Here is a 19,284-nt window from a genome sequence, read left to right on the forward strand (position 1 = left end):
CAGGTCCCCTCGGTGTCCCTAGGCCGGATGAACTCTCCAGTGGGGCTGGGGGCTGGGGGCAGCGCTAAGGAGCCACCGCAGGGGAGGGGCCGCCACCAGCTGCCCCCAGCCACCTCTGCAGGAGAGGCTACTGCTCACAGCTCCCCTGTCCACATCAGCCGAGACAGGACGGCCACCGTCCAGAAAAGGCAGGGGACTTTTTAACTGTCTGGGAGAGCAGGGCCAAGGACCAAGGTCAGACAGCAGGAAGGACCTCCAAAGGGGACTCACAGTGAGAGTGACTCTGCCCTCGCAGTTACCAGCTGCCGTGATGAAGTCCGAACCCCAGACCAAACCTGAGCCACAACGCCATTTTTTAGCCTCTGCACGATCCTTGCAGGTGGAGGGCCAGGGAAACGACCCGTATTCAGTGAAACAGTGACTCCCCTGGTCACCTGGCTGCCAAGGAGGCAGACTTCCCGGTGCGCCCTGGGTTTGCGGACCTAGTGCGTAGCTGGGTATAAAGCATCATCCGCAAACCCAGTGGACCCGGAACAGAAGCTGCCCCAGCAGCCTCTGGTCTGTCACCAACAGGAGATGGGAGGGCTCCCCCTATCGTCACTGGCTGAGCCCCGGTTACCCCAGTAACCCCAGCCTCATTTGCACTGGGTACAGTAACGCCTCCAGCCACGCTCGGCTGGACCCGTGGCCGGTGATGCTTCATCTCCTCCTCCCACGGCCCCGCAGGTGAGCCCTCCCACACGCTCCGCACGCCCAGCAGGGAGCTGCCAGGCCCAGGCCTGCCCCCCTGCCTGCCCAGACAGGACCCTGGGGTGCTGGCAGGGGCACCTACCTAGCGCCGCCCCGCCTCCGGATGATCTTGGTGCGGCTCTTCACTTTGTAAGCCGAGAGTGTGGTCTCACTGAAGAGGGGCTTCAAGCCGCTGGGTCCCACTGCCGGTCTGTCCCCTGGGGGGAACCTAGGTGGGAGCTGGGAGGCATGGTCCTTGCTGCCAGCTTCCGACTGCCAACGAAAGGAGGAGGATGAGGAGGCCGAGGGGCTGGACGCCTTCCACTTGTATTTGCTGGGGGGGGCCCCGAGCGTGGAGGACGCGGACGACCTCCTGGGCTTGGCATCCGGATCAGCTCTGAGCTGTGGCTTCTCCCCCTGTGCTGCTGTGCCAAAGGGGGCCCTGCACACGGTCTCCGAGGCTGCTCTGGGACTGAGGGCCCTGCGAGTGGCCCGGGGGCTCTTGGCTGAAGCAGCCACCCACTTGTAGTTGTTCTTCCGGAACTTGCTGGTTCGACAGGACACGAGCAGTGAGGCCTCCCGGGCCTGCCTGGGTCCAGAAGCTGCTCTGGCTGGGCCTGCCACCGAGCTGGAGGAAGCCGGCTGATCTGGGTGGCCAGCATTCACTCTCCCATCTCCAAGGTGCTGGGCGACACAGCTGGCCACAGAGTGTGAGCCCACCTTCCGGCCCGGAGCCGCGCCACTGCGCTGGGGCAGGGTGGGGGACAGGAAGCGTGCCTTGGCCGCAACCGCACTCTCGCTGACAGTCCGCCGGGGCTCGGAGGGGCTGTCACTCACGCTGCTCACAGACTTTACCACCCGAGGCTTGCCAGGCTCCTTCTGGCAGACCAGAAGGGGGTCCTCTGTACCGCAGCTCCCCTTGGCTCTTCCCGGCCTCGAGGGTTGCTGCTGCCCACCAGGGGGCTCGCCCTCGCCCTCCTGAGGCCTGTGGTGGCTCCAGGAGGGGTCCTCACATCCTTCCAAGGAACCCCGAGAGACCCCTGCAGCGCTAGCTGAGCCCGGTTTTGATGGTGGCTTGATTTTGATAACCATGTTCTGATCTGGACTCAGCTGGACCTGCCTCTCCAGGACATACTGCGCGGGGTCAGGACCCCGGCTGCTCCCAGCCCTGAGAGGTGGCTGTGCGGCACAGTCCCCGGGCGGGTCTGAGGCTCCTGGGGGCCGATTCACCAGGGAGTATTTCTTGCGCCATGCAGGCCCATGGCTCAGGGAGAAGCCCCTCCGGCCGGGACGAGGGTAGCTGGCACCGAAGGCCCTGCTGCTGTTGTAAGCAGGTGGCTGCCAGCGGGCAGCGGCCGACGTGCCCGGGGCAGGGGCGTTGCCATGGAGGTTTTTGTAGTCATCGATCAGACCTGAGAAGGCAGAATCACGGGCTCAATTAACCAGAGGCTGACAGTAAACTCGGCCAGCAGCCCAGTCCCCCGGAGGCGCATCAGCCGACAAGACACCCCACAGACCCCACCTCCCTCGTGAGCCCCCGCCTGGCCCCAGGACAGTTCAGCCCGAATTCCCTCCGCCCATCTTTCCCATGAGCCTTTCCCATCAGTCTGCTTCCATCCTAGTCGCTTACACTGAAAACACACCCCTGTGGCTTCATGTTCCTAATCTGTCGGGAGTATTATCCGGGTCCACAATGCTTTGAGGTGAAATGTCACTTGATATGAAGAGACCAGCAAGGCCCCATGCTCTAATGCCTCAACAAGGGGGCCGGTCAGCCACGGAGGCCCTCTGGCTTGCCCACGGATGCAAAGGAGGCAGGAGTACTCCTTAATAATCCCCCCTGCCTGGCGCACGGGACAATGAGCGTAAGACAAACGACACAGGGGTCGGCACTCCACAGTTGATGGGAATGTCACACCGTCCTCCTCTAAGGGGAGAAGAGCCCTGATTGTCTGGAGGCCCGACAGTGGATAGCGGTCCCGGGGCCGGAGGGGTACAGGTTCAGCTGGAACACCCCAGGGAGTTAGGCCTCAACCGGCAAACCAGTAGCTAAGTCCTCCGTGCCAACGCTGCCCACCACAAGTCCCGTCCCCAGACCCAAGAAAAGCCATGTCCAGACCTGGTGACACGCCAGGACAGCTGTGACAGAAGCCTCTGGCAGGCTGGACCAGCCCGCCTGGACTCTCCCCCATACACATTTTCCAAATCCTTAAGTCTTCTCTTCATGGGAAAACTTTAAACGGGGAAATTTTTCAGAACAGAAACCTCAACTTGGGTGTAAAAACTGAAAAGATGAGAAACTGAGGCCTGGCGAGTGGGGGCCTTGGAATATCAAGGGGACTGTGACTGTGTGAAGGGAAGGAGCCAAGACGAGGCGTCCAGGGGCTTTGCCACGCGACACCAGGTCAAGCTCTCCGCCCTACTGTGTGGCACCGAGAGCGACAGGGCGCCGAGGAAGTGCCCGCCCGTGGGGGTTGGGGGGGATGCCTCCCGCCGGTTACTAAGCGACGGCCCCGCCGCCACCCGCTGCAGCGCCTGAAGGACACGCACTACCCGTCCGGAGAAACGGGCAAGGGGCTGACCCCGGCCGGCCCGGATGCCCTTCGGGGTTCCCCACCGCCTCCCCGACCCTACCCACGCCCCCACCCGACCCGACCTGGCCGTCCAGACCGAGGGCGCGGAGCGACCCCCTTCGGGGAGGCGGGCAGCGGCCCTTCGTGAGGTAAGGAAGGGTAAAGAAAGGGACGCGCGACCCGGGCCCGGCCCGGCCCGACCCGACCCGACCCACCCTGCAGGAGACGGATCTGTCGCCGTAATTGCTCCTTTTCCTCCATCTCCGGAGTCCGCGACGCCCGGCCAGGCCCCCGAGACGTCATCGCCGCGCGACTGTTTCCCCGCCGGCGGGGCGGGGCCCACGGAAGCTCCGAGCCTGCGCACTGCAGCTGGGCCAGGGCGTTGGCCGGGCTGCGAGGAACGCGCCGTCGTCCTGGCAACGCCGGCGGAAAGCCGGGTCACGCACGCACAGCTCAAAGGGCGGGGCGACGTCAGCAAGGCGCGCCGGCCAGGGGCGCGAGCGCACGGGTCCGGAGACGGCCGAAGGCGGGTGGTTTCGGACCTGGTGCGGCGGCAGCTGGCTCCGGTGCTACGGGCTCTCGTTCCCTGTGGGACCAGGCGAGGAGCCGAAGTCCGGACCCGTCTTCGGCCGCAGCGCAGCTCCTTCTCCGCGTAGAATTACGCTGTGGAGGCTCTGCGGGGGGACCTGGTGGCACGAGCGCCGGAGAGGCTCTCTGTTCACGCTGCCCCGTGGGCCAGGGCCGGAGAGGAAACTCCGGAACGAGGGGTCCCTGGGCGGGGACGCTCTGAAAACACGAAAGATTTCGGTTTATCAGCGGGAACAAGTGCAAAACAGATGTACAAACGTTGTACGCTGCTGGGGGGTGCAAAATGGTGCAGCTGCTGGGGAAGACAATCTGGAGGTTCTTCAAAAGGTCCAAACTAGAATTACCATATGACCCAGCAGTTCCACCTTGCGTGTGCACCCACGAGGAGTGAGAGCGGGGACTCACGCCGCTGCTCCATGAAGCGCTATTCACAATGGTCCGTGGAACGGCTCAGCTGTCCCCGAGGATAAGTGGCTGGACAATGTGGTCTGTCCAGAAAGTGGACTATGATTTAGCCTCGGAGAGGAATGGACTGCTTCTCGATCCCCGTTGTGACAACGGTGGACCTCAAAATCACTTTGCTAAGTAAAATAAACGGGTCACAAAAGGACGTATGTTGTATGACTCCGCTTCTGTGAAATATCTAGACTAGGCAAATTTCTAGAGACAGTAGATTAGAGGTAACCAAGGGCCGTGGGAAGGAGGAATGGAGAGTTAAAACGTTGTGGGTACAGGGTTCTGTTTGGAACGATGAAGAAGTTTTGGAAAGAAATGATGACTGCACAATACTGTGAATGTACTTAATGCCGCTGAATTGGACACTTAGAAATAGCTGTGTGACAGCTTGTATGTTGTAATTTTTTTTTTTTACCACATGAAATGGGCAACGTGTTTGCCACAGGCCTGTGCAATAGCAAATGTTGAAGGAAATTCTTCAGGCTGAAGGGAAATGATAGGACGTGGAAACATCTGTGTGAAGAAAGAGAACAGGAAATGGAAAATTTGCTAGTAAATTGTAATTCTCACTTCTTATTTGCCTTAAAAGAAGTAGTTAGAGGGGCGCCTGGGTGGCTCAGTCGGTTGAGCGTCCAGCTTCGGCTCAGGTCACGATCTCACAGTTGATGGGTTTGAGCCCCGCGTCTGGCTCTGTGCTGACAGCTCGGAGCCTGGAGCCTGCTTCGGATTCTGTGTCTCCCTCTTTCTCTGCCCCCCCCCCCCCGCTCACGCTCCCTTGAAAATAAACCTTAAAAAAAAGTATGAAAACAAGCAGTTGCGATAAAAATATAAATAATGATGCTAATAACGTGCCTGGCCGAGGAGACCAGCCTGCGTTGGCTGCCTCTGTGCTCAGGCTGCAGAACCCCACTGGGAATCCCTCCCAACCCAGATGTCTTCGAGAAGTAGAATCTATCTGGAACCATCTTTGCTTCCTGGGCCTTTTCTGGCCCCTTTCCAAGCGCCGCCCAGCCCTGTCCATGCTCTGTCTTACCCTCCTCCGCTCCCACCGCCACTGTCCTTGCCGAACTCTAACTGGAGCTCACCTCTCCCTCTCCCACAAGGCAGCCAGAGGCACCCCAGGGGAGCGGCCATGGAGACAGGCTCAGGGTGACTTACGTACTGGGACTGGTGTAAGATCCTGAGGCCTTGGCAAAATGAGGGCAGGGGAGGGGAGTGCTTGAAGATTGAGATGGAATCCCCCTTCGGGAGCTTGGGGAACACTCTTGGACTTGCCCTGTGTTGTTTCTCTTGAGGATCCTACAACTGTCACCTTGTGAATGAGTCAGGGCTGGCCTGATGCAGGATGGACAGCACAAAATGTCAAATCTGTCCTGCCTGAGCCGCTCCCTCCTTCCACCGACCCAGCCAGCACCCCCACCCCTCTGGGGGTCTCCCTTCCCTGCCTCCTCCTTCCCTCCAGATCTGCAGGCGGGTGGGAGTCAGGTGACCCCACTCAGGTGGGAACAGGTGGTTGGCAGGCTGGGACTGCTACCCCATGGATGCCCCCAAGCCTTTCGTCCCAGAGGGAAGAGAACAGGAAGTTAGTGTGGAAGACAGCTGCCCTCGAGGACCCTGTGGACCCCTGCTGCACGCCAGCATCACTAGCCCTCACTGAACAGCACGTCCCTCATACTCTCTGAGCCAGATCCTTCTGGGAGGAGAGTGTTTGGTCTACTGTTCCCTAAATAGCAGCATTTCCACCAGGCTCTCCGGGACCAGGATGGATGAACCTCACCAGACAAACCTCCCAGTGCCGGGCACTGAGCAAACAGCCCATAATCCCCCCTCCTGCCCCAGCAATGCCCAGATTCCAGCTGTGCGGAAAGGCTAGTCCTGGCCAGGGCAGAGGGGAGTGAGGCTCAAAATACAAAAAGCGAGAGCAAGGGGGCTGCTTCCTCCTGCAGAGGCCCAGTGGGGTGGGAGACGGTTCTGTGCCCCCGCCGCCAGCAGGCAGAAAGCTCAGGGGGCCAGACAGGTCACAGCAGGGGACTCCAAAAGGAAGCAGCCGTTGTGCAGTGCCTTCCTGCTGCCCACGCCCCCGGAGCCGCCCTTGAACCCAGTCGCCCTGCTCTGGGGCTGCCCAGGCGGCCCGGCGACCCTCCGAACGCTGCCTGAGCGCCTGCCGGGCGGAGCCTGCTGACCAGGCCACTGCGGGCACGCCCCAGCGTCCAGAGCTAGTGACGGGGTGGCCCAGGCGGCCAGCGGGAGGGATGCCCCGCGGGTCACCCAGTCCCTCCAAAGCTGGGACTGTCGGGACTTGCTGTCAGCGTTGGCGCTCTCTGGGCCGGGCGGGTCCCGAATGCTGACCACTGCCACTCTTCCGGGCCAGGGCTCCCAGGGGCCCCGAGGGCGGGACACAAACACGGCAAGGGGTGACGCCCGAGGAGGGGGAGCGGGGCCGCTGGGGGGCGGGGTGCCACGGAGGGCGTGGGCGCCCGGAGTGTCCCGGGAGGGTCGGGTGGGACCGGCCTGAGCGGCTCCCGCTGGGGGCGCTGCACCGGCCCGCCGCCGAACCCCCCCCCCCCCCCCCCGGCCCCCGGGGAACCTGGCACCCTCCTGCCGCCCCGCCGCCCTGTGGGGCCTGCCGGCCAACCCCCCCCCCCCACCCCCCGTGCCTGGAATGCAGCTGCCTCTGGACTCCCAGACTCCCGTCCCTAAGCCCCGGCTCCCGCTCCCTCCTCCACCTCCACCCAGCCCTCGGGGTTGTCTCTGGAATCTTAGCAACCTGCCTCGTCTTGGCCAGGGACCGGACACCCCCAGGGCAGGGCACCCCCAGGGCAGGGTCTGCGCTGGATTGCCCACTGCCACCCCTGCACCGGCCCCTTCCCCTGGTTGGGGTTCCTGGTGGCAGCGAGCGCCCTCCACCTTCCTGCACCTTAGCGGCCCCCCCAGGCCCAGCCTCCCCGACCCGTCCAGGCACGAAGGCTCCCAGTCTCTGGTCACCGCACGCTGTCAGGGACACAGTGTCCTCCCTAGCTGCGGACCCCAGGGCTCGCCCACCCCTAGGCCACGCAGGCTTTATCTCCCTCAGTGTGACCTAGAGGGGGCTGGAGGAGGACATAATGGCACCCCAGACATCCTTGGCCCTCAGAATGTCCTGGGGGCCACCCCTTTCCTCTGGAATGGGACCCGGGGAGGGGATAGGCTGCGGGCCATCCCCTCCCACCCTTTCCGCCTTTCCTCCCCACAGGCTCACCCCCCGCCCTCTCAGGCTGACTTCTGTCCTCTCTAGAGTCAGGAGCCCAGGTCATGGCGCTAGGCTTGACATCAGCCTCCTGTTTTGGTTATTGCTGAAGAGCTGAAAATGTGGACCCGCAATTGTGGTGACCTCGCCCCGCCCCGCCTCACCCCACCTCGCCCCGCCCTGCCTCACCCCACCTCGCCCCACCTGAGGTGGTGGCCCCCGGAAGCCTCAGGGCAGCCGGCTCACAGTGGGCCGCCCTTGGTGGTGGCCCTGGGCAGTGTGGCACTGCTCCTCTCGCCCGCCCGTGGATGGCCCCTGCCTGGGTCCTCTGCCCCAGACCCCGTGCCCTGGGGTGGGGGGCGGGGGGACTGCCTGCAGGAATAGGGAGAGACCCAGGCAGGGCTGCAGGAGAGAGAGCCCCCACGTAGGAGCCGTGGGCCTCGCAGCCCCCAACACACAAACGCACACAACACATGCAAACATGTACAGACACAAATACAAATGTACAAGTGATGAGGTTTGGGGGTGACGGTGGGGGGTCCGGAGCCCACCGCCAAGAAAGAATTCTCGAAGACGTCTTTGGTGCAAAAAGGTGATTTTATTAAAGCACGGGGCCAGGACCCGTGGGCAGGGAGAGCTGCCCTGGGGTCGTGAGGAGTGGCTCCTCATATGCTATGAAGTTGGGGGAGCAAGGTCAAATGCGAGGCGTCCAGAGGGCCATTGATTTGCTAAAGAGGACTCCTAAGATGCCTGAGGCCTGGCTATTGTCAAGCTGAGGTGGTTTTCCACCTAGTAAGACATTAACTTTAGGACAGAAGGGTTGTTCCTGGAGAAGCTGTACTCTGTACCTGCCGCGGCTTGCCTGTCGATGGGCTGCAGGTCACAAGGACGTTTAGTTTTACCTCCTATTTCCTTCTGCCTTTGTTCCCCACGTCACTACGGAGGGGTGATGTTGGGGCTCCAGGAAACCGAGTCTGTGGGTTTCTGGAGATGAGGTTACTGAGAAGACTGCCTTTTTCTTGCAATTTACTAAGACATTTGTAAACTGATGCAGACTCAGGTCCTGCAGGACTGGATCTCTGTCGGTTGGCCGCTTGTTCTCTGTCCTCTCCTTTGTCCTTGGGCAGCCGGGAGGGCCTGAGGAATGTCCCACGCGTGGGGGGCGGGGGTGCTAGCTTGCGCCGGCCCCAGCCTGCCCCCTGCTCCCTCATCACAAGCGCACACACGTGCACGCACAGGCACACATGGTGGACATGTGTACGTGTGAACACACGTGCGCACACTACGTGCACACGTGTGGAGACGCATACGCACACGCACGAGCACATGCGCACTCAGCCTTACCCAGGCTCTCGGAGCCTCCTACTGCTACCGGCAAGAACGCCCTGTCTATACCGGCAAATGGGCTCCAGGGGCTGGACTGGAGCTGGGAGCCCCACACCGAGCTGAAGATGTGCCCACGGCCCCAGGGGCCCTCAGCCAGCACAGCCCTTGGGCCTGCACCGCAGACTCCTGGCCCGGGGACAGACCCAGACAGGGACCCTGCCCCTCCCCCCACACCCCCGGACGGAAGGCTCGTGGGTCAGTGAAGGAACGTGGCAGAGCCTTCAGGGTGAGTCTCAGGCCGACGGAGGAGCCCTGGTGTGGCCTCCAGGGTGGCACACGGCAAGAGCCCAGAGGCAGGATGTGATGGTGGAGGAAGGGTGTGGGGCTCCCGGCTGCCTTGCACGGGCTGTGATTCACACGTGACCCAGGACCGGAAGGGCACTGAGGAGTGCCCTTGTGACCGGTTGGATGTCCTTACTGGACTCCACATTTTCTCTATAACAGCGTATTGAGACATAATTCACATGCCACACAATTCACCCGTTTGAACTATAAAACTCCACGGGCGTTAGCATATTCGGAGCTGTGAAACCATCACCACGATTGATTTTGGAACCTCCCATCACGTCCAAAGAAACCATGTGCCTATCAGCTGTCCCTCCCCCTTGTCCACCCCCAGCCCCGGGCAGCCGGTCACCTGCTTTCTGTGTATGGCCTGGCTCGTCGTGGACGTGTCACGTCCGCACATCAGGGGATGTGTCTTCTCTGTCAGCTTCGTTCACCTTTCTGCGTGTCAGTACTTCCTTCCTTCTCACGGCCCGTGAGCACTCTGTCACCTGTCGTCCTTTGTGTGGGTTTCCCCACGCGTGCATTCGTGCATCAGTTGCTGGACACCTGGGTTGTCTCCACGTGTGGGTGCTTGCGCACGGTCCTGCGTGAACGTTCGCGTGCAGGGTTTTGTACGCACGTGCGTTCTTATTGCCTCGGGGCGTCCACCTACGAGTGGAGTGGATGAGGGTTAGGCGAGTCCTCCGTGGAACCCGTCCAAGCCCCGCCACACTGTCCCCCACGGGGGCTGCTCCAGCTCACAGCCCCCAGCAGCGTGTGAGGCTCCGATTTCAGAAGCTCCAGCCGTCCCCAGCTCGTGGATCCTGTCCCAGGAGTCCCGCTGGCCGTGAAGTGGCATCTCAGGTGTGTGTGGGAGGCCGGGCCCCGGCGCCAGGCTGAGACCGGGTCGAGCAATGGTTCCCTGTTGACTCAGCCAACCCGGTGGTTCCCCCTCCCATTCCCCCCCTCTCAAGGGCATACGAAAGCCTTGTCAAGGCTGAGAAAGTTAATTCCTGAAGCCTGTGGTCTGCGGGTGTTGGCAGTAATGCTCCTCCCTTTTTCTACCCCGAGTCAGATAGAAACAAACATGGGAATTGTGTTTTGCCAGCAATCTTATCAACGAGGTCTTGTTGTGACCCGTCTAGAAAATTCACAAGAAACACACAACTAAATGTTTTGGTTGGCAGCGATTATGTGAAACCCGTTTATTCTTAGAATGGCCTGACCCATAAGAGTCTGGATATAAAAGATTGCGTACGGCAACAATAAAGCCGTCACTTGGGCCATCAGCCCAGGGGACCCTCCTGTTCCCAAACATTCTCCTCTCTCTTTTTTCTTGCATTCCCCTACCCTCAGGACCCTGACCTCGGTGTTTGTCGCGCCTGTCGCGACAGGTGTGGTCTGATGCGTGGGCCTCTGGTGGCTGATGACGTGAGCAGCTTTTCAGTGCTTGGTGCCCATTTGTACATTTTCCTTAGAGAAATGTCTAATGGAGACTTTGCCATCGCCCGAGTCGTAAGAAAGAAACCACGAGAGGTGTTGCCGGCTGGAGGGGGAGGCCGTGGGCTGCCACGTGGCCCCTGGCTTGCTCCACTCTGGGCGGGCAGAGGGGCCCCACGGGGTGTGTGCTGCCTGGGGCGTTTCCGGGAGCATCGGCCAGCCTCCCCAGGCCAGTTTCACTTTTGGGTCTGTGCACTTGCTCAGAAGCTTCCCGGCACAGCCCTGGTCTGCAGGGAGGCCTTGCTTCACGTCGTGGGCCCAGAGCCTGGGGTGACGGTCACGGTGAGCTGCGCCCCACACCCAGTGCCGTTCCTTGCTGGCTGGGCGGGGGCGTGGGGGTGGCTCACACCAGGGGCGGAGGACGTCGGCCCTTTTGGGAGGTGCTGGTTCCAGCACCTTCCAGGACTCCCCATGATCCCAGACCAGTTTGGGGAAGCCCGAGGCCTCTGGGAAGGCAGCGCCCTCGCCAGCCCATCTGGGTCTCTGGTCACCCTTTGGTCCGCTCCCGATTTAGACGGGCACTGAGGCTCAGAGGTTCCTACCGACGGGAGCTCCTCTGTCTGGGACCCAGGGCTCCTGGGTGCCGGGTCAGGCCTGCTTTGGCCCTGAAGCCTCAGCCTTAGACTCTGGGCACAGAACAAGCCCTAGAGGGTTCACCTGGAAGCTGGGGACGCTCTGACTGGGCCTCGCTGTGGCCCCTGTGCCAAGTGCCCAGGAACTCGGTGGCTCCTGTTTCTTCCTCTGCCCCCTGAACACCTCAGCCAGGGAGACAGCTGCTGCGGCAGAGAGAGCACCGGCCTGGGGTTCACCCTGAGGCCCCCGCCCTGCCCTCCCTCGGTGGCTGCTTTTCAAGAGTGGCTCTAAGCGCTGTTGGGCTGACAACACGACAGAGGCCTCTGTGGGTAGCCAAGGGCGGCCCTGCCCCACCCTTCCCCAAGCACTGAGAGTCCCTGGGCTTTCTTGGGCGTCCTGCGGGCACTCTGGCCATGGTACAGATGGTGTGAATGGCCTGAGTCCCACTGAGGGCTGCGAATGCCGTCCCAGCCTAGGGGCACTCACCCACCCCATGGAGAGATGGTTCGAGTGGATGCCAGGGTAGGCGGTGCTGAGTAATGATCAGCGGCGGGAGCTTGCTGCCTGTTGGAGCATCTCAGGACTGGCCTGTGGAGGAAAAGAGCTCCCTGTCGTAGGAGGCATCCAAGTACCCACTTGGCCCCGTGCCCCCTCCCACTCTTCCAGCCCTGATCGCAGAACGCCTGAGCCATCTGTACCCCTCGGGAGCATGACGTCCACCTTCGAAAGGGTGGTCAAGAGCGTGGTCCGGGAGCTGGACCCCAAAGGAGACCTCATCCCCGTGGACAGCCTGCGGAGCTCCACCAGCTTCCGGCCCTACTGCCTGCTGGGCAGGAAGCTCTCCAGCTCATGGTTCTGGAAACCCCGCTACAAGTGTCTCAACCTGTCCATCAAGGACATTCTGGAGCCTGATGCCCCAGAACCAGGTACCCTGCTGGGCACTGAGTCGGGGTCTCGGGTGGGAGGGGAGCGAACAGGCCGGCCTGCTGCCTGCTCTGGGCGTGTGGGCTGCGTGCTTTCAAAAGACAAAGCACCACCTCTGCCGGGGGGGGGGGGGGGGGGGGGGGGGGTGGCGGGGGGGGGGGGGGTGGCGGGGGGGGGGATGGGGGGCAGCTGGCAGGATGGAGCCTCAGCTCTGGTCTGGCTCTAGCTGTGGAACGCGTCGCCTCCTTCCACATCGAAGACCTCGTGGACGGGATGGTGCAGGGCAACGTGGAGGTGAAAGCGCTGGGACAGGGCAAGTTTGTGAGCGGGGCAGCGGTGTCAGCCACAGCCAGCACCTCCATGGACGTGTGCGTGCTGAAAGTGCCCCTCCACACCTGGGGGGCCATGAACAAAGAAAGGTGAGCCGGTGGCGGGGGGCCGGGGAGGCTCCAACCTTAAGCAACCGCTGGGTCACAGCCTTGGGGCATCAGGAGTCACAGGGTGTCGCTGCCGGGCCAAGGGGTCAGCACAGTCGGGGTGGGGGAGTCCCCAGGGGTTTGCCGAGCCCGCAGAGGTGACGGGGGGGGGGGGGGGGGGGGCAGCCTCCTGAGGGCCAGGGTGGTCAGGCAGAGCCCAGGCCACTGGGGTGGAGCCGACAAGGGGGGGGGCACCTCCAGGCGTCTGTGGGTGTCCACTTATCAGCCCTGGATCCGGCCCCGCCCCCAGACACTGTTGGGAGGCCCCCGGGAAAGGAGCGACGGGGGTCCCGTGCCCGGGCCCCCGCAGAGCCCCCGCACTCCCGGGCCGTGTCAGCCCCCCACCGGCACGAAGGCTGAGGTCCCGGAGGGAGGCCCGACCCACGGCCCGGGGCCGGGGCCGGAGAGGGCAGGACGCGCCCCGGAGCTTCCAGACCTACCCCCCGCCGTAGGCGCCTGCGGCAGCCGGAGCACAAGATCCTGCAGCAGCTGCGGAGCTGCGGCAGCGACGTGTTCGTGGTGACGGAGGTGCTGCAGACGCAGGAGGAGGTGGAGGTCACCCGGGCCCAGAAGCAGGAGGGCTGTGGCCAATTCGCCCTGCCCGGAGTCCTACGCGTGCAGGTGCGTGGCGGGGGCCGCGGGCGGGCGGGGGTCGGGGAGGCAGGAGGGAGCGGCCGAGCCTGGGCGGCTGGGATCTAAGAAGGGAACGTTGGCGGCCCGGGTGAGAAGCAGCAAAGCGGGCCAAGAAAAGCCGGTCTCCTTTGAAACGTCCACACCTTGCCCGTGGATCGTGTTCCCCGCTCTGTAAACGCTTAATCTGAGGTAGAAGAACCACCCCCTTCCTGTGACGTATACACTGCCCCCGTCACGTCGCCCCCCGCCCCCCACCCCCCGCCGCCCACACGTCACTACCCTGATCGTCCGGATCCCCGATCCCCGACAGTTAATGAGCCTGCTTTCTTCCTGCTTTCGAAAGCACACGTTCCTTTCCCCTGCACCCTCGAGTTGTACTGATAAGACTCTCAATAAAAACTGGAGAAGAGGGGCGCCTGGGTGGCTCAACCGGTTGAGCGTCCGACTTTGGCTCAGGTCACCATCTCGCGGTTTGTGAGTTCGAGCCCCGCCTCGGGCTCTGGGCTGACAGCTCGGAGCCTGGAGCCTGCTTCGGATTCTGTGTCTCCCTCACTCTCTGCCCCTCCCCCACTTGTGCCCTGTCTCTCTCTGCCTCTCAAAAATAAACAAACGTAAAACAAAACAAAACAAAAAAAAAAAAACTGGAGAAGAGCTTTGCTTGGGGCCATCACCGCCAGAGCCCTTGGCCCCCTGCCCTCTCCTTTCTCTGACTCAGGAGTCTGGAGTGATGTGTCCTCGGCCACCCCAGAGTTTGCTGGTCAAACCCAGTGCCCCCAGGCAGACCCCCAGCACCCGCACCCAGCCCACCCAACCCCACAACCCAGAGCTCACTCCTGAGCCCATGCCCATCCCTCAGGGCAAGGGCCAGGGCCACCTGAACCGGAAGAAGACAGTCACCATCCCCTCAGGCAGCGTCCTTGCATTCCAGACGGCCCTGCTGGTTATTGGCCCTGACTGGGGTGAGTGGGGACTGGGGTGACTTGGGGGGCCTGGGCTCCGTGGCAGAGAGGCAGGGAGGCCCAGGAATTGCCGCCGGCTGGCTGGGGTCTGGCTGCACAGCTTCCTGGCTGCGGTGGCTGAGGAATGCTCTGGCATGTGAGGGGTTGGGGCACACGGGGACAACTGTGCAGGGTGGTCCCGGTGGGTGATGGAGAGGCTGGGGTCACTGGCTGACCTGCCCCCCCCCCCCCCCGCTCCACTCCCACTGGCGGCCAGAGATCCACCACCTCCAGCACAAGGACGAGAGGACCTTCAGGCTGCCCAAGACAGGTGAGGACCAGGGATCCCCCCACCCACGCGGGGCCGGCGACCAGCGGCTGAGGCCTTCCGCACAGCATGGCTCAGCCGGGGGCTCCCGAGGACTGGACGCACGGGCACACACACGCGGGCACATGCACACGCACCCACACACACACTCACATGCACACACCCACTCACATGTGCTCGTGTGCACGCATGTACACGCGCGCGTGTGCACATACGTACATACACTCACTCACGTGTACAACGCACATTCACATGCACTCACATGCACACACATGCACACACGTGCACACGGACTGTCACACATGCACACGCACACACACGTACACACAGTGCACTCACGCACACACGCACAGTTGCACACGTACAGACGCACCTATACACGTGTGCACGCTCACACAATGTTCTCGCACGTGCACATGCACGCTCACATGTGCACTCACACACGTACACGTGCACACACACTCACGGGCCGTAAAGCAACACCACACCAGACTCGGCCTGGCACACCTTCACTCCCTGCCCTGGGCGGCCAGTGCTGGGGCGGTGGTGAGGGACGACGGGGTCTGGGGAAGGCTTCAGCCCTGTCTGGCTCGGGGACCTGTACCCTGCACTGACCCACCCTGCCCCACCCAGGCCACAAGCCTACAAGCAGCACAGGTCTCCTGTCACAGATACCTCTCAGCTACTTCAAGATGAGGTTCCCATCTACACCCGTGGACATGGTGTCGGGTCAGTACCTTCTTGACGACCCTCAGAACCCTTGGTGGGCTCCCCTTTGCCCCCTGGGAGTCTGCCCTTCCTGACCAGGGCTCTCCAGGGTCCTGCGGGCGCCCGGGCAATTCCAGCCCTCTCCACACAGATGGGGACATTGAGGACCAGATGCCAGTCACTGAAGACTTTCAGGGCCTGAAGGTAGAGGTTAGTGTCCACGCCGACGGCCTGAAGGGCTTGTCCGGGGAACTGTGCGGGCAGATCCTGGCAGGCCTGAGGAAGGTGTTGCGGGAAGAGCCGGCCTTGGAGAGCCTCCAGGAGGAGGTGAGCAGCCTGCTGGAGTGGGCAGGGTGGGTGGGACCTGCGCCCGGCCCGTCGGGCTCACCCGCCCCACCATATGTCCCCAGCTGGAACAGGGCCTGTGCTGTGGGTGGGTGGCGTCCCCCGATGCCCCGGGGGGTGCCATCCTGGAGTGCCTGGTGCAGTCCTCTGGAAAGGTAGAGGAAGAACTCGTCCGCCCCATCCTCTACCTCGTACAAGCACTGACTGGTGAGAGGCTCCTGGGGGGGGGGGCAGGTAGGGGGCAGGGAGATGGGCTTCTCCAGCTGGCTTTCTGGAACCCCCTCTTACCTGAAGTCTCTCCCCAGAGCTGAACGAAACCCAGCGTGCACTGCTCGCGGAGGCGCTGGAGACAGGGGACCTGTCCGGGCAGTCCAGGCTGGTGAGAGAGCGTGGGTGGCCGGGGCAGGGCTGGGCCTGTCGGGGGGGGGGGGGCGCGTGCCGGATGCTGGGAGTGGAGTGGGCAGCGACGACCTCCCACACTGTCCTGCAGGTGCAGAGCGTCCTGGAGCAGAGCTCCCCCTGGAAGGAGCACAGGGCTGTGTCCCTGCCGCAGGAGCTCCTGGGGAGCAGCTGGGACTCAAAGGCACCTGCCTGGGTCCTGCTGGAGGAGTGCGGCCTGGAGCTGCAGGTGGACGTCCCCCAGGTGCACTGGCAGCCGGACGCGCAGGGCCGCACCAGCGCCCTCTACGCCTGCCTGGTGCTGCTGCCGCATCTGAGCCAGGACAGCGCTTAGGGCCGAGCCTGGCTCTCCCGCCGGGGCGCCTGGGCAGCGCTCCGGGCAGGGCGGGGCTCCTGCCCAGCTGGCGGCCAGCCCCGGGAAGGCGGGAAGGCGAGAGCCCGACCGGCCACGTGGCCGGTTCAGCGTGGGGCCAGGAGTTGGGGAAAGTCAATAAATGCGATGTGTAAAGGAAAGATGGGATCACTGAGGTTTTGAGGGGCCCCAGATCTGGGTAGGGAGCAGCGGCGGGGACTGGGCACAGGCGTCTGCCCCGTGGTCTCGCGGCTGGTGCGCTAGGGGGCTGAGGGGAGCCGCCTTGTGTTTGACCCTGGCCGCTCCGGAGCGAGCGCCGCATGGCTGGGCCCTGGCCCCTCCCCGCTGTGCTGGCCCAACGAAGAACAGGGCAGAGCGGTTTTACCAAGAGGGCTGTATCTGCCTCAGGGACCCTGAGGGCGCCGCTGCCAGCCAGGAGGTAGTGGGGGCCGCCGTGGGGGGTAGGTGTGGCTGGCAAGCAGTCTGCCCGGGGCTGCAGGGAGGCTCCAGGAGAAGCAATGCCCCACGTGAGACGCCAGAGAAACGGGCCTTCGGTCGGGCCTCCTCTGAACACGTCTGCTCCAAGGGAAGAGTCTCTCCCCGGAGAGGGGCCCGCAGCCCCCGAGCTGCTCATCCAGGGCCCTTGGCAGGCCTCCGGGCCCTCGCAGGCCCTGAGCTGCGCGTGGCAGATGCGGCCCCTCGTGCAGGGAGAGAGGGTACGTGATCCGGCCGGGAAGCTCTCCCCATCTCTGGGGAAATCTGCCTCTCCTCGGTGGGAACGCAGTCAACCGCCCTCGCGGTGGAAGGCAGAGGAAGGTACACGCCTTCTGACGCCCTCTGTCCCGGCCACCGTTGACAGGCAGCTTCACGAGAAGGAGAAGGGACGGGAGGTCCGGCTGGGGCTGGGGCATTAACTGCAGAGAGTATCTGGCACCCAAGCCCGGCGGTAAAATGAATATCGGAACAGAAGGGACACTGCACGCCACACTTCCCAGACCCGGGCAGCAACCTGAGGCTGCCCTCCCGCACAGCCCGGTAAGAGGCTTCCGCCCCCAGGCCCGACGGCCTTCTCCAGGGCTTTGCTCCTCTTTAGAGAACCCTCCCTGGGGGCGCTTGAAAGGCCACCTGCAGTGCGCCAGCGGAACTGGAGCGGCCCGGCTCTCAGGAGCACCTGGGCAGGGGCCGAGGCGGCCGTGGGTGTGCCACCAAGCCCCAGTTGTGGGGTCCGATTGACGGTGCGGGCTCCAGGAGCAGCAGCGCGCCGAGAGCGTCTGAGCACCGCCACCGAGGCGGGAGGGCCTCGCACGGAAGGGAAGAGGGTCCGAGCCTAGAAACGCTGGCAAGTCGCCGGGCCCTCTGCGGACAGACCTGAGGGACCCGGCCACCCCGCACACCCCGGGGCCGGAAGCACTCACCCGGCACGGGGCTGTGGTGCTGCCGCGGGGCAGCCCAGCAGAGCAGTCTCTGAGAAGGGTCACACTCCCGGGGCGGCCACAGCCCGGCCTCCGGGCCACGCGGACTCGGCAGGACCTCACACCTGGCGGGCAGGTAGTGGGAGGGGGGGGCTTCCCGGGAGGGGGCGGGGCGGACACGCGACCACGAGAGGCGGCCGCGTCCTTGGTCCTTCGGGAGACAGCCTGTGCTCCTGCTCTTGGGGCGGGGGTGGGGGGTGGGGCCCCCAGGTGGGAGACGCCCAGGCACAGCCGAGGTGGGGTGACCCGGGACAGGGGGCTCTCTGCCTGAGCCTTCATCCGAGTCTGGGACCTCCTTTCCGGAGGGCATCGCTGTCCGGCCGCGCTGTGCTTGGCGAGAGGAATGGGCGCCGGACACCTACCCCACGTTCCGCCCTCAGGGCGACCGGCGAGGGGGGCATGAGGCTCCGTGCGGCCCCGCCCAGGGCCTGGGTCCAGCCAGGGGCTCTGAGGACGCTCCCCGCACACAGCGGCTGCACGGAGGGGAAACTGAAGTGGGAGACCCGGCCCTGCCCCACACGCCGTCCTGCGAGCTGCGGTCCTTCCCCGCGGGTGGCCAGCTTGGGAGCTCCGAGGCCAGCACAGCCCGGCAGGATGCTCCCACCGACAAACTTTTCCTTCTCTCCTACCGTTCGCGGTGGTGGGAGGGCCTCCTGACCTGTCCAGAGCATCCGCCATACATTTCTTGTTTTGTCAAACCTTGGTCTGCGTGCAGATTTCGTTCCGGAAACACGCTTGTAAAGCAAAGCACTTGTATATCAAAGCGAATTTCCCCCTAAGAAATCATGGAAACTCAGATGATTCGTTCCACCCAAAAATATTCATATAAAAATGATTATAATACTGTAATATAATACAAAATAATAAAGAAAATAGGGAATATACAGAAAAATAAACAAATTAACCTCCTTTCTTTTGAAAACCTTCGTGGCTGGTGTGAGGGAGACGAGAAAGGAGTGTTATTGTGTAGGACGACTTTCGCCATCACTAACGGAATCACTGCCACCTATTGGCTCAATGGGATCCTTGGCTCTTCATTCAACTTTATCCAATGACACCTGCTTTGGCCTCCTTTTGAGGATTTGGCTGGCGGAAGTGTGACATTGCATTGTCGTTAAACAGATTCATCGCTCGGACTGCTGCAGCCTTGTTCGCGTGGTGCTTTTCTACAGAATGTTTCACCGTTTCCCACATCTTACACATCTCCCTAATCTCATTTGAAGTGAGGGATTCCTCGGCCTTTTTCTCCTCCTCTGCAGACGAGATCTCCCCCATAACCTCAGCTCTTGCTCATGATGCAGACCCATCAGTTCGTCGGTGGTCGGCTCCTGGCCATGCTCCTCCACCAGCTCCTGAACGTCGTCCTTGTTCACCTCCAGCCCCCTGGTCTTCCCCAAGGACACAGTTTCGT

At 63.0% G+C, this 19,284-nt stretch overlaps 2 protein-coding genes and 1 long non-coding RNA gene across 4 annotated transcripts in view; 1 reads left to right on the forward strand and 2 right to left on the reverse strand.

The window, feature by feature from the left end:
* The window catches only part of ZC3H3 (zinc finger CCCH-type containing 3), an 88,257-nt gene extending 84,567 nt beyond the window's left edge, over positions 1-3,690 (reverse strand). Inside the window, exons 1-2 of one of the 2 annotated variants that reach the window (XM_042972819.1) lie at positions 3,518-3,689; positions 833-2,141 (exon numbers count right to left, since the gene is read on the reverse strand). In XM_042972819.1, coding sequence (XP_042828753.1) covers positions 833-2,141; positions 3,518-3,605 — 1,397 coding nt within the window. In that variant the 5' untranslated portion in view covers positions 3,606-3,689. Of the gene's footprint in view, positions 1-832; positions 2,142-3,517 lie in introns of both variants that reach the window. The other variant, XM_042972818.1, reaches the window with a different exon arrangement.
* A 4,470-nt stretch (positions 3,691-8,160) lies between these two features.
* Positions 8,161-13,182, reverse strand: LOC107180511. Its single transcript, XR_006213094.1, has 3 exons — positions 13,139-13,182; positions 11,789-11,886; positions 8,161-9,894 (listed from the first exon to the last, which is right to left on the reverse strand). It is a non-coding gene; the product is annotated as an uncharacterized LOC107180511 (long non-coding RNA).
* GSDMD (gasdermin D) lies at positions 10,920-16,562 on the forward strand. The gene is made up of 11 exons (XM_042973306.1): positions 10,920-11,007; positions 11,965-12,224; positions 12,449-12,641; positions 13,151-13,319; positions 14,188-14,290; positions 14,547-14,600; positions 15,231-15,326; positions 15,457-15,632; positions 15,716-15,857; positions 15,956-16,029; positions 16,141-16,562. Exons 2-11 carry the CDS (start codon positions 12,008-12,010, stop codon positions 16,381-16,383), a joined length of 1,467 nt encoding a protein of 488 aa, XP_042829240.1. The 5' UTR covers positions 10,920-11,007; positions 11,965-12,007; the 3' UTR covers positions 16,384-16,562.
* The last annotated feature ends 2,722 nt before the right edge of the window (positions 16,563-19,284 follow it).

Source organism: Panthera tigris, chromosome F2 (genome assembly GCF_018350195.1).
Source record: "Panthera tigris isolate Pti1 chromosome F2, P.tigris_Pti1_mat1.1, whole genome shotgun sequence".
Taxonomy (NCBI): domain Eukaryota; kingdom Metazoa; phylum Chordata; class Mammalia; order Carnivora; family Felidae; genus Panthera; species Panthera tigris.